The sequence below is a fragment of the Pholcus phalangioides genome, unplaced genomic scaffold (genome assembly GCF_987345545.1).
Source record: "Pholcus phalangioides strain wild (caught in Gottingen) unplaced genomic scaffold, Ppha-v1.0 ptg000015l_1, whole genome shotgun sequence".
Lineage (NCBI taxonomy): Eukaryota > Metazoa > Arthropoda > Arachnida > Araneae > Pholcidae > Pholcus > Pholcus phalangioides.
The window spans coordinates 3,433,953-3,447,902 of record NW_028301608.1 but is presented as its reverse complement, the minus strand read 5'-3'; the positions used below and the strand labels follow the sequence as shown (position 1 = coordinate 3,447,902).

The window sequence follows — 13,950 nt, the reverse complement described above, 5'->3', positions numbered from 1 at the left end:
GACATTGTCACAGATAATGACAAAAGCATTAAATAAATCATAGTCACAGATACTGACAATAATAAAAACATTATTTAAAAAAATAGTCAAAGGTCATTAGTTATTACAATAACAAAAGCACAACAAACAAAACAAAGCAGTCACATATATAAACATTCAAAGCTACAAATATAAAGGCCAGGACCGGTCAAATACATAAGCCGGATATATTGCATATATACTAGCTGATACCCGGCGACGTTGCCCGCCCCGTAAAAAATTTATATATGTATAGCTTATTAATTATTTCTTAATCAAAAAAATTTCTGCATCAAGTAAGAAAAAATTACTTTTATTTTTAAATATTCTAATTAAAATCTTCAGGCAATCGCTTGTGGATACACAATATTTTTTTCTTTTTCCATCTGGTGTGTAGATGTACAAATTTTTGCTATTACCAACAAATGAACTATTTTTGCTATTACACAACAGTGACGAAAAGGTGTCCGTGTGAAAAAATGGGCTCAAGTAGGTTGATACCTGCCACTGCTAACGACTGGCCTTGAGCTTTGTTGATTGTCATGGCAAAAGCTAAACGAATCGGGAACTGTAATCGCTTGAAAGTGAATGGCATTTCTTCGGTGATAATTGGGATACGTGGAATTAAGACTTCTTTTTCTTTGTCACATCCAGTTAGAATCGTTGCTTCAATGATGCAATTGTGCAATTTCTTCACGCAGAGTCTCGGTGTGTCCAAATTTCTTAAAAGCATTATAGGTGCTTCGACTTTGAGGGTCAAATTGTGTGGTGGCACACCCGGAATATCCAAAGGAGTTCAGAAAATCTGCAGGATACAGAACTAAACGTCTGTGACAGTGTCAACCGATTTGTAAGATGTGGAGTCTCCTGGAATAATTTTTAGGATTTTTTCGTTGATCTTGTTCACATTGTAATTTTTCGGTGCCAGAATGGCTCTCTCACAAAGCCACTCATGGTTTTGGTCATTTTGTTGAATGTTTGGGAAGACTTTGTCTGCAAGTTCTTGAACTGAGTTTAACAACTGGCAAAATCCATTTGGGAACGTAATCGGTCCAGTTCTTGCGTCTACTGGTTGGTCAACTGATGTGAAAATGATAGCAGTCCTGAGTCATTTTGCAGTTGAACTCGCATGTTGGTGGATAATGATAATTTTTCAACTTCGTGCCAGAGTGTTGATGATTTGAGGCAAGCATTGAGTTCATCAGTTGGCGTTGAACATTTTTATTCCCAGTTTTGTCAGCGTAGTTGTTGTTCTCTGTTGTTAGCGACGTCATAAGTCCAGCTTGTGCAGCGAATATTATTCAAACGCCTTTTACGCATTTTTTAAATTGAAACTATACCTCTACGATGGGCTTTTGATGAGCTAAAGGCCGCATTAGCACTTACAGGATACCCTCTATATAGGCTAGCAGAAATAAACGGCGCTCTTGCCAGGTTTTCTTCAATTACTGGAAGGATTGGAAAAGTTACAAACCGTTATAAAGGAATAAACTGTTATAACAACAGAATTAACGGTGTGACAAACCATTGTAAAGGCATATATACACGTCTGAAACGCATTGTTGGAAACCACGGTAACCAAAGTAAACGTTCCGAAATTAATTGTTGAGTCCCCAAAACCATTATTGCCTGACAGTTTTTCTGCCCATTTCGGGCATTTGCCCAGCTCTGACGAACTTTTAGAGTAGCCTGCGGTTCAATCTCGGACCTGTTTGGTATATATGCAAAATCTGGCGACGATCGGTCTAAAACTGTAGATTTGTATAAAGAACATACATACATACTTTCGCATTTATATATAAGACTAGCTATAATACCCGGCGCTGCCCGGGGTTTCTTCAATGAGGCTGTTAGAAACACGTGATATCTCCCTCTTTCTTTGAGGGACATGCAAACCGTGTCTAAGTAAACCAATATGGCGACTTCCTGTGCGACTCATGAAATAAACAAATCTAGATTTAAAGAAACATAGAAATGAATATATACTTTTCTTTCCTTTTTTAAGGGGTGCTATGTATTTCTATTCCCCCCCCAAAGTTCAAGTTAATTATCTGCCTGTTTCAGCTTTCAAAAATGCTTAATTAAAGCTGTGGAATTTTTTTCGATGCACTTTACGGGGCCCATAACTAATTTTAAAAACATCCTAAACTATATGAATTTATGCAAATAAATATCAAAAGACAATACGGAGACATTAATTTTCATGCTTGAGAAGATATAAATAAAAAGTTGAAATCAATGTTATTGCATGGATATCCAACTCAAAAGTAGATCCGGCTAATTACTTCATACATTATACTTAATTTTCTGGGTTTCGTATCTCCAAGCGAATTCAATATTTCAAAAATCGAGAATTCAATTTAATTTTTAAAATTATTGATGTGGCAGAACCCCCCCCCCCCACTAAATTTCCGTATTTATGCAGTTAAATCGGCAAATTTTAATACTGATTTCTATGAGGATCACCCTTTTCCTGACCATCAAAGCGATGATGGTGATGATGAGTCTATTCAAAAAGCCTCATTACTGAGAGTATTGAAAATGTGGCAAACCATTATAAAGGCATAAACTATTATACATAACTGACAGCATTAAAGAAGTGACAAACCATTGTAAAGACATAAACACGTCTGAAACTCATCGCTAAGGAACCACGGTAACCAAAGTAAACGTTCGGAAAGTGATTGTTGAGGCCCAAAAACCATTGTTGCCGGACAGTTTTTTGCCAATTTGGGGCATTTGCCCTGGTCTGGCGAAATTTTAAAGTAGCCTATCGTTTGAGTCGGGTCCCATTTGGTATATATGCAAAATTTGGCGACGATCGATCTAAAATTGTAGATTTGTATAGAGAACACACACACACACACACAGAAAATCAATTTTATATATATAGACTATGACATGAATGTCGCTCTCCACTTGTTAATACAAGATATACAGAAGACTGGATGTTGTGAAGATATTTATTATTTCAGATGTTAATTTTTTAAGGAAGGAAAAAACGCATCTCTGCCTCTACCGGGAGTCGAACCCGGGTCCCTCGATTGCCGGACGAGTGCTCTGACCACTAAGCTACAGAGGAGATAGAGATTTTCCTTCGCTAGAGCGTATATATGCCGAACGGAACCGTGCAATGGACGGTGAAACCGATCAGCTAATAGCTCATGGACGACGAGCCACCAGAGGGCTATATATATGACATGAATGTCGCTCTCCACTTGTTAATACAAGATATACTTCTGTATATCTTGTATACAAGATATACAGAATCTTTATATCTACATATCTCTCCACTTGTTAATACAAGATATACTTCTGTATATCTTGTATTAACAAGTGGAGAGCGACATTCATGTCATATATATAGCCCTCTGGTGGCTCGTCGTCCATGAGCTATTAGCTGATCGGTTTCACCGTCCATTGCACGGTTCCGTTCGGTATATATACGCTCTAGCGAAGGAAAATCTCTATCTCCTCTGTAGCTTAGTGGTCAGAGCACTCGTCCGGCAATCGAGGGACCCGGGTTCGACTCCCGGTAGAGGCAGAGATGAGTTTTTTCCTTCCTTAAAAAACTAACATCTGAAATAATAAATATCTTCACAACATCCAGTCTTCTGTATATCTTGTATATATAGACTAGCTATAATACCCGGCGTTGCTCTGGTACAAAAATGGGAAAGAAAACATGTTGCGAACTTGTAAAGGATAATAAAAATGAGAGGAACATTTTATAAAAACAAAAATGAGAGAAAAACATGCTACTAACTTGTATAACGACAAAAATGAATGAAAAACATTTTGCGAACTTGCATAATTAAAAAAATAAATAAGGGAACATGTTTTGAACTTGCACAATTGCCAAAATGGTAGAGGAATGCGGATTTGTATAATTACAAAAATGCGGGAGAAAACATGTTGGGAACTTGTATAATAACAAAATTGAGAGATAAAACATGTTGCAAACGTGTATATTAACAAAAATTATAGAAAAAACATGTTGTGAACTTGCATAATTACAAAAATAGATAAAGGAACATGTTGCGTACTTGCACAATTGCCAAAATGATATAGAAATGCGAATTTGTATAATTACAAAAATGCAAGAGAAAACATGTTGCGAACTTGCATAATGACAAAATTGAGAGATAAAATATGTTGCAAACGTGTATATTAACAAAAATGAGAAAAAAAACATGGTGTGAACTTGCATAATTACAAAAATAGATAAGGGAACATGTTGCGTACTTGCACAATTGCCAAAATAATATAGAAATGCGAATTTCTGTCATTACAAAAATGCGGGAGAAAACATGTTGCGAACTTGCATAATTACAAAAATTAAAGTATGTTGTGAATTTACAAACTATCATTCTAAAGCTTTATGATAAACAATGTTTTTAGTCTTTCCTTCCGGAGCAAATATGTACATATAAGTTTTCAGGTGATCCCACCCTGGAGCATGCGACGTAAAGCTGGCCGTGGGAGAAGCATGGATTTTCCAAATTGATACCTGCAACTTTGAGAGATTGTCCTTGAGCTTTAATGATGGTAATGGCAAAGGCAAGTTTTATGGGAAATTGCAATCTCTTGAAATCAAAAGGCAAGTCAGTTGTTATCATTCGTGGAATGAACACATCTTCACCTTTACCACTGCCAGTCAATATTGTCGCTTCTATGATGTTGGCCATAAGTTTCTTGATGTTTAGCCTGGTTCCATTACACAGTTTTGGAGGATCCAGATTTCTCAGAAGCATAATTGGAGATCCGACTTTTAAAACCAGTCTATGAGGTGGCAATCCCGGCGGTTCCAAGGAGTTGAGGAACTCTGTTGGGTAGTAGGTGGCTTGATCATTTTCAACGACTGTGTCAAACGATTTGTAAGCAACTTAGGGATCGGGAAGCTTGCTTTGTATTATCATGTTTATTGCATTAACATTGTCGTTTTTTGGTGACAAAATTGCACGCTCGCATAACCATTCGGTGTTTTTAAAATTTTCACGGACGTTGGGAAAAACTTTGTTGATAACTTCCTGGAGCGACGGTAACAGCTGACAAAAATCAGGGGGGAAAGAAAATAGCATGGTGGTCGGATCCGTTGGAAAATTGCCATTGCCAAGACGCAGTAATTCATGCGAGAATTTTTGCATCGACGGATTTCTCTGTAAATAAACTCTCATATTTATCTTTAGTGATAACTTTTTAGTGTACTTCCAAAGATGAGATGCTTTGAGACATGCGTTCAGTTGGTCCACTGGCGTTGAACGTGGGATGACAGGGAGAGTTTGGCGAAAATCTCCTGCAAGAACAACTACAGCACCTCCCATTATACTCGAGTTTCCTCTGATATCTTGCATGGTTCTGTTGAGTGCTTCAAGAGACTTTTTGTGGGCCATTGTGCACTCATCCCAAAAGATGATCTTGCATGCCTGAAGTACTTTGGCTTGACCAGTATGCTTGCTGATGTTACAGACGGGATTTTCCGACCATGTCATATTCAAAGGCAATTTGAGAGCCGAGTGTAGTGGGTGCAGTTCGTCCTCCATCCAGTAACGTTGAAGCAATTCCAGAGGAAGCCACGGCGACAGCAATACCACCATCTTTACGTATCTCGGCCAAAAGCAAGTTGATGAGGAATGTTTTTTCTGTACCTCCTGGTGCATCAAGAAAAAAAAGTCCACCATTTCCATCAGTAACAGAATGAAAAATAGTACTGTATGCATCTCCTTGTTCTACAGCCAGGGATTTTTGAACTATCACTAAACCACACATGCACCTCGTACATATTCCCCTATGGAACCTCTCACTATTAGGTGTATGTTGGAATGCGTGTATGTGTTGTGAACCTAACGTGAAGTTTGTTACTGTGCAATGCTTGTAAGTGACTGCCATATATTTATCAAACTGCGAGTGAAGTGCAATGGTTGATTGTTTGTACCGTTGTAGGCCTGTTGCTATCTGTGGCGGGGCCCATAGAAATTCTTGACTCATATTTGATTCGCAGGGGCTTTTGAAATAGGTCGTAAAAATCCACTTACAGACAGGGATTCTTGAGCTGTGAATCTCAAACTTTGATTCGCAGGGGTTTCCAAGATATGTCAGATCACGATACAAACGTGATTCATAGGTGCTTCCGAGATGTGTCATTCAAAGCCACTAAGAGACAGATGCTCTTGAGTTATTGTTCCTGACCTAAACTTGATTTGCAGGAGCTTCAGAGATGGATCGTTCAAATCTTCCCATAGTCAGGGATTTTTTAGCCATTGGTCATGACCCAAACCTGATTTGCTTACCTTGATTTGCCATGGCCCAAACAGTGATGGGGCTACGACTCAAACTACATTCGCAGGAGCTTCATAGGTAATAACTGATTCAAATTCACTTACACAGAAAAGGATTCTTAAGCTATGTGCCACTACTGGAACTTGATTCGCAGGGGCTTCTAAGATGTGTCTTATAAATACACTTACTTTCCTGTCACGAATGCTCTAATTGCGTCACTGGTTTCAATATTTTTTTCGAAAAACTAACAGCCCCATGATTCGCGAAACTGATCTTGTTGATTTTCGGTCTCCGCTGAAATATGTTATGTTATTTGTTTAATCCATTATACCCATGCTTTTGGAGATGGTAAAGATTTATGATCAGCCATATTGACTTCGGAGGAATCAATTGCCCGCGGCAACGTTTGTATTTTAGGCAGTAGATGTTCTTGAGCTATGGGTGATGACTCAAACTTAATTCGCAGGGGCTTCCGAGATGGGTCGTATAAATTCACTAACAGCCAGAGATTTTTGAGCTTTGGGCCACCACGCAAACTTGATTCGCAGGGGTTTCTTACTTGAGTCGCTCAATTCCACTTGCAGTTTTTTTGTTACTATATCAAGATTCCACGATCGATTTGAACGCCAGAACCGCTGCGGTCCTCCACCACTTGGAGTCCTGTCGCAAATGCACTTATTGCGTCACTGGTTTCACTAATCTTGAAAAATAAACACTCCCATGAGCCGCGAAGCTGATCTTGTTGCTGATTTTCGATCGCAGCTGAAAAATGTTAAGAACCTCTTCTCTTGGAGATGGCGAAGATTTATGAAACGCCATATTGACTTTGGAGGAATCAATTCCGAAAGGCCACGTTTATAATGACAATTCGTGAAATTCCAATCATAATTTTTGCCTTGTTAATTGATATAGCATGGATACACTATATAATTTTATTTTAAGGATAACCATCCACGTTATTCAACCGGTATATTTATTTTCTGATAGACTACAAGAAAGTAATCCAGTTGAATACGACATCAAAAACAGTTTTCCTAAAGGAAATATGAAGGATCAAATAATAAACTCGTGGGAGTATATTGAGCAGAGATTCGTCTTTTCTCGGATTTCTGACACGGTGTAGAGACAATTGGTGAATCCCTCGAGTCCTCTCTTCTCGTTTTTATTCCTCTCTTTTGGTATCGTTCTTCTCGCCAAATCTGTCCTTTTCGTTTTGTGTCGTCACTTTATCTGTAACAAGGAATTCACTGCCGAGATCTATTTTCTGGATCCATCCATCCATCCATTCACTTGCTATAACTCTGTGCGCGGAGAACCCCCTGGAGTATCCAATAATTCTCGGAGGGCGCTGCTGAAAATAAAATGGGGACAATTACTTTTGTGTTCGTCTTCTTATCCCCAAGTGAAGTCGATTGGCATCACTATTCCGAGTACTTATGGTGCTGTTACCATCACGATTGCCTTGCACTCGGTGGAATACTTCAAGTAATTTATAAACCATTCCTTGAGAATTACAATGGCTTTTTTTTTCCTTTTGTTTGAATTGATAGTTTTTAATTCATTTTGAAAAGAGTTGTACTAATCTGTATTAATCTCCCCAGTGTTTAAAATAACGGTGGATGAATTCGAGTGAGTATTCTTATGTGGTTCTGAATTGATAATAGAATGATATTATCCTCACTGAAAAGTGTGATAAGTGAAGTAAAATACTGACACTAGTTATCGAAATTAAAAATGTCTAATCACATTCACAGCACATATTTCTACAAAGGTTGAGTTAAGAGGTATGCTTCCAATTACAAAATTTTTTCAAATGTTGTGCAGTCACTTAAAATCTCAAAATTTATTTGAGAGGTCGTATACATAAAAAATGAGGGCATTTACTTTTTTTATACAGTCCCCGTGTAATAAAAACTCTGATTATTGATGTGTAGATCCAGCTCTGAAATGTCATTCGCAAAAAAAAATTCATATTTTTCTACAAAGGCCACAACAAGCAGAAAAGCACAACGAGGTGGCTGAAAACAGATACACATAAAAAAAATATGGATTACAAACTTAACTGAAATGAAGAAACTCAGAACAAGAACAATTATCACGAGAAAACAAATAAATACTAAAATAAAACTAATAAAGCAAATGATTATGATAAAATAAAGTACACTGTCTCCCAAAGAAAACAAATTATGATTGTCTCTTATATCTATGTATGGATAGCTTCCCGCTTTATCCCGATATGTTTATCGCACTTTTCTTGAACGGATAAATTGTGTTAGAGTTCATGGCCCCTGGGGTAAGCTATTCCATATGCTCACAACCCTATTAGACAAAATTTCCTGCGACACAACGGCCTAGAATTGTCCTTTAAAAATCGATACAGGCTGCTCAATCGGCGATTTACGGTTTTAATTCATTGAAGATGTTTTAAAATTCTTTCAATGGCGTATATAGTGAGTGGTCACTTCAACATGACCATCTCGTTAATATTTTGTTGGATCACTTTTAGCCTTTAATTCAGCGTTGATTCTTCTTGGCATGGACTCTTCGAGAGTTGTTGACAGGTAGTTCGTGAAATCTAAGACCACGGCTTGATAAATTTGTTTCCAGTAGAGTGAGATTGGATGGTTGTGGATCTAGATGTCTGATCTGCAGGAATTTTACTATAGACGGATATTTTATGCATATATAAAAATCATTTAAACCATACAGATTATCAACATTCATAAATTAATATTCAACATGACCTTATTTATTCTTGGTAATTGTTAGCGAATACGTGAGAATTTTCGTATCATTCAATCTAGTTTGTACACTTATATAAATACATATATTAACAATATACTTAATATAACAAAAAAATAAATCCATTTTATTCCAGACGAATTTGCGTTTTCTTCATATCACTTTCCGAAGTATTATGCTACATGCATGTGTGGTCGAATTTACTTTCGAGAAATGAGATTTCCCTTTTTTGTTTGGAGAAATATCTTGAAGATGATGAAAATTTGTTCTACATTCATAAGGGGCTTGTTGAAAGAAACATACGTTTCCAAATGGCTTTTATTGTAGCTCGTTTTTCTCAATAAATCTCTATCAAGGACATCAGACACGTTTTACGAAGGCGCATCGAGACCAAGCTGAGTGAGAGTTTTTCCATTCATCGCTAAACATACATTTTCAAGCAATATCAAGCTTTTATCGAAAATGTCTAATGTGAAATTCAAGTCCAAGCCTGGACACGCTTTTCGTGCTTGCATAAAAATATCTTCGCTCAGATTGGTTTTGTGCTTTTCCCACAGATCTTTGGGGTTAGATGGGCTGCAAGTTGTGAGTATGATTGCAAAAAGTTTTCGTAATTGAGCAGGAAAGGACGTGAGTGACGCTTCAGATAATGTCATCTCCCAATGCTGGTCGTCTTCTAGCAAACCGTGCTTCTGGCATGCTTCCCTGAATGTTTGACACACTTCTCCTTCAAAAGTTTTTAGATCTGTGAAAGAAGTCGGACCTCGAATGGTACGGAGCAATAATCTCAGATAGTAGCACTCTGCATTGTTTGGGTGAACTGTATAGACTCGTCCTAATGTGTCCGTTGCTCGAACATCGTATCCTGGTACTGGATAGCCTTTTTTCCTCTTTGTGAATATTTTTCTCGATGTGTCCCATGCATAATATTTGGAAATTTCTGAGTACAGCAACGTTTTTGCAAATAGATCTTGTTGGCACAAAAAGAAAAAGGCTGTCAATGTTGTATTTGGGGGTTGGGTAGCTTTCTCTCGAGCGTTTTCGTCAGTGAAATAGATTCGTTGTCCATTTTCTAGGTGAACGCTGAGATGAACAACTGGTGGATAACGATCATGAATTGGAAAATTTAGAATCCTCCAAATTGCTTCATTACTGCTGATATACCTTCCCATTTGATATTTTGTGATCTCGTCATTTGGCCTACTTCCGTCAGCTAACTCGAAAACGGCCATGTCACTGCCCTTGTTGACATACTTACAAATGTATTTGATTGATTTCATGGAGTTGCAGTATTCGACATTTATATGAGCCTGGAACATCTTCGAAAGCAGTGAAGTATATGGTACGACCCATTTGTTGTCCACTTCAATCTCATTACAACTGTTGTTCACTTTTTAATTTGATATTTGCTGTGTGTCCACCGTCTCCAGGTTTTCGCCTTCTGTGTAGAGGATAGCCATCATCTCCTGTTTCAGTTTCATGCCTCAATTGTCGGGGATATTTTTTCGAGCACTTTCCATCCATCATGCATGGCGAATTGGAATTAAGGGCTCCCATGGTCCATGAATCATATTCTTCGTAATGACTTCAAACAACAGAGGATCTTTTTTTGGATCTGGAAGTTCTGCTGATATGACACTGTCTATCTGAGTTGGACGAATCTTATCTTTGAGCCATATTAGCATATGAGCATGTGGAAGTCCTCTTTTTTGCCATTAGACTGAATACATCCAACAGCGACATTCCCCATAAACATAACTCTTGGTTATTACGTCAATAAACTTTGTCAGTTTTTGTTTAAAAACTCTAGTGGTCAAATCATGTCTATCACTTGGCACTTGACCGACCATAAGTTCTTCTTTAACCTCGGGCCAAGCAGGATTACACGTGAAAGTGATGAATAGATCTGGACGGCCATATGATCGAACGTAAGACATAGCATCTTGAGCATACTCGTGCATATGCCGTGGACTTCCGGTAAACGTAGCCGGTAAAATGACCGTTTGGCCGATGTCATACATTTCCATCGCTAGCTACGGCATCTCTCAAGTGAATGTAGTCATCCACTCGTAGCTTCTTTTGGTTCAACCTTATGAAAAGGAGGCGCTCGCTCTCAATTTTTGCATACATATCAACGACAAATTGATGAAAAGGTTGGCGACATTTTAAAATGTGGTTTGAACACTGATCCCTCATCATTATTCTATATGCATAGAAATCATTGGCAGATACTTTTTTATTGGTTGATAACCCTGTGTTGGGATCAGTTTGCTTAAGATTGAAGTGATATCCATCTTCCCCTTGCCAAAACAGCAATGGATACTGAAGGGCATCATATGAGCGATGCGTTTCCGAAATTCTTTGAAGAACATCATTTCGTTTGTGAATGACTATGTCCCGGCTATCGAATTCATTCCCAACCATGATTATTGCCACCTCATTAATGGTGGGAGAATTAAAGCGTCGCTCATGTTCACCCATAGGTTTCTTGTCCGCTCGTATAACGATTTTATATGCATCAGAAGGCATTTTTTCCAATGCCGTTTTGAACAAAATAACTAAATTGTTATTATTATGAAGAAGTCTCTGCAAATTTAGTACTACATCTTTTCTCATTCCTGAAATATTGTCGCAGCGTTGGTTGGCTTCGATTTCTTCATTGCCCATAAAATACACTTGTGGAAATTTTGGGCTTTCTTCGGTTTTGGGAAGAAGAGATCCAGCTTTATGATAAATTTGACCTTGAATTTTGAAAGTTGGCATGAAACCTGTTTCTTTTACAGTTGCTGTTGTGCCAAAAGATGTCATTTGGAAGCATGAATTATACTTTCTTATATTTTGCAAGAAATGCTTTGATTCTGATGTTGTGCCCGACACGTAAGAAAGCAATGGTTCCGGAGGTTCATTTAATTGCAATATTTTCACTTTTCCATTTGAACAACACATTCCTGGTGATTCAGTTTTGAATTTTTTAGCTTGACAATAATTACATTTCTGATTTATTTTTCCAATTACTACTTTAGGATGGTACTGATAATTGCAGTTTGGATTATAACTGAATGCTGCCAATTCCAAGTCAGATGCTGTTTCTTTTGATTGGCCATGACGATTACGGTCTCTTTCTAATCGATCTCGACACTGCTGAGCTGTTTCTTCTACTCTAGCTGCTGCTGTTCTTGTCCGATCCTGCTCCAGCCGGCTCATTCGTTGATCCGTTGATTCTTCTTCTCTAGCTACTGCGGTTCTTGTCCTATTCTGCTGAAGTCGGCTCAATCGTTGATCCGTCGTTTCTTCTTCTCTAGCTGCTGCGGTTCTTGCCCAATCCTGCTCCAGCCGGCTAACTCGATGATCTGTTGTTTCTTCTCTGGCTACTGCAGTTCTTGTTCTATTCTGCTCAAGTCGGCTCACTCGTTGATCCGTCGTTTCTTCTCGTCTAGCTGCAGCGGTTCTTGTTTTATTTTTTTCAAGTCGAATTCTGCGTCTGTTCATTGTTTCCACTGCTCTTGCTGCTACAGTTCTTCTTTTGTTTTCTTGTCGTCGACATTGGCGTTGGTGAAAGTTTTCGGTGGTTCTCAGTACTTCAACTCTTCTTTGGTTTTCACAAAGTCGTGATTCCCGATTTTCCAGCGACTCCGATTTCCTGGATAATCTGATTTTTTTTGTTTTTGGATTGATAAATCCTATCGCTTTTCGTTTTTTTGGAGGCATTTTGGTTACGAAACACTAAATAAAAATAATTTGGAATTATTGTAAACACAAAAAATCAAGCGTTTAGATAGATATACTGCATCACTTCTGAATACAGAGATATTTTCTATGATACTGACTTGGCCTTTGTAACAGCTTGGATTTCCATTTCTCCTAGCAACAATAGCTGATGCTACACGGTTTTCTCCATGTACTGGCACCATTAAAGAAGTGACAAACCATTCTAAAGGCATAAAAACGTCTGAAACTCATCGCTAGGGAACCACGGTAACCAAAGCAAACGTTCGGAAAGTGATTGTTGAGGCCCGAAAACCATTGTTGCCCGACAGTTTTTTGCCCATTTGGGGCATTTGCCCTGGTCTGGCGAAATTTTAAAGTAGCCTATCGTTCAAGTCGGGTCCCATTTGGTATATATGCAAAATTTGGCGACGATCGATCTAAAATTGTAGATTTGTATAGAGAACACACACACACACAGACAGAAAATCAATTTTATATATATAGATATATAAGGCAACAATATTGTTTATTGCTAAGTTCCCTAAAATATAAGATTGTAACGAATCTATTTTTCCAGTATGGACATTTTTACTAACTCTCTGTGGCCTTACAGCACTTAATGCGTTTTGTTTGTTTATACGTTGAAGTTGAGAAGAGAAAATCAATCTTCCAAGAGAAGAGAACGTGAGATGGAATGTGGCTTCCGTCCTGGAACACGGAGGAAAGAATAACAGGAGGTAACATCAGGAACGAAAATTGAAGCCGTTGTGGCAACCCTCTGGGCTGACGAGTAAGCCCAAACAAGCCGCTCTTTTCCCTATACTTAACATGTGTTTTGCCGGATCGAATTCTTTTAAAATATTAATAACTAAATAAATTTAAGCACCATGACCATTCAATGCGTCTTCAGGTAATCTACATGATCTAATAAAGGGGAAAAATAAAATCTTATCCTTATATAAGAGGTTGTTATATTTTTAATTTATTTTTGAAAAAGGGGAAGATCACTTTTCACTCCCGACTTGTCATAGGTTTTTAGTTCAGTGCTTCAATTTATTTTAAAAATTTGATGCATCACATTAATGTCTATGGATATGATTAATTAATATAATATGAAGCTGCAATAAAATGCAATTTCATATTTTTTTCTTTTAACTATTTATCTTGCCTTTTTGTTTCGTTCATCATTGTGATAGATCCGGG

The 13,950-nt window shown here is 37.9% G+C and overlaps 1 protein-coding gene across 1 annotated transcript; it reads right to left on the bottom strand.

Annotated features, from left to right (window-relative positions):
- Positions 1–4,415: 4,415 nt before the first annotated feature.
- Positions 4,416–5,615, bottom strand: LOC149075260 (ATP-dependent DNA helicase PIF1-like). Its single transcript, XM_089245382.1, has 2 exons — positions 5,126–5,615; positions 4,416–4,903 (listed from the first exon to the last, which is right to left on the bottom strand). The coding sequence occupies exons 1-2, from the start codon at positions 5,613–5,615 to the stop codon at positions 4,416–4,418; spliced, it is 978 nt and encodes a 325-aa protein (XP_089101508.1).
- Between the last annotated feature and the right edge of the window lie 8,335 nt (positions 5,616–13,950).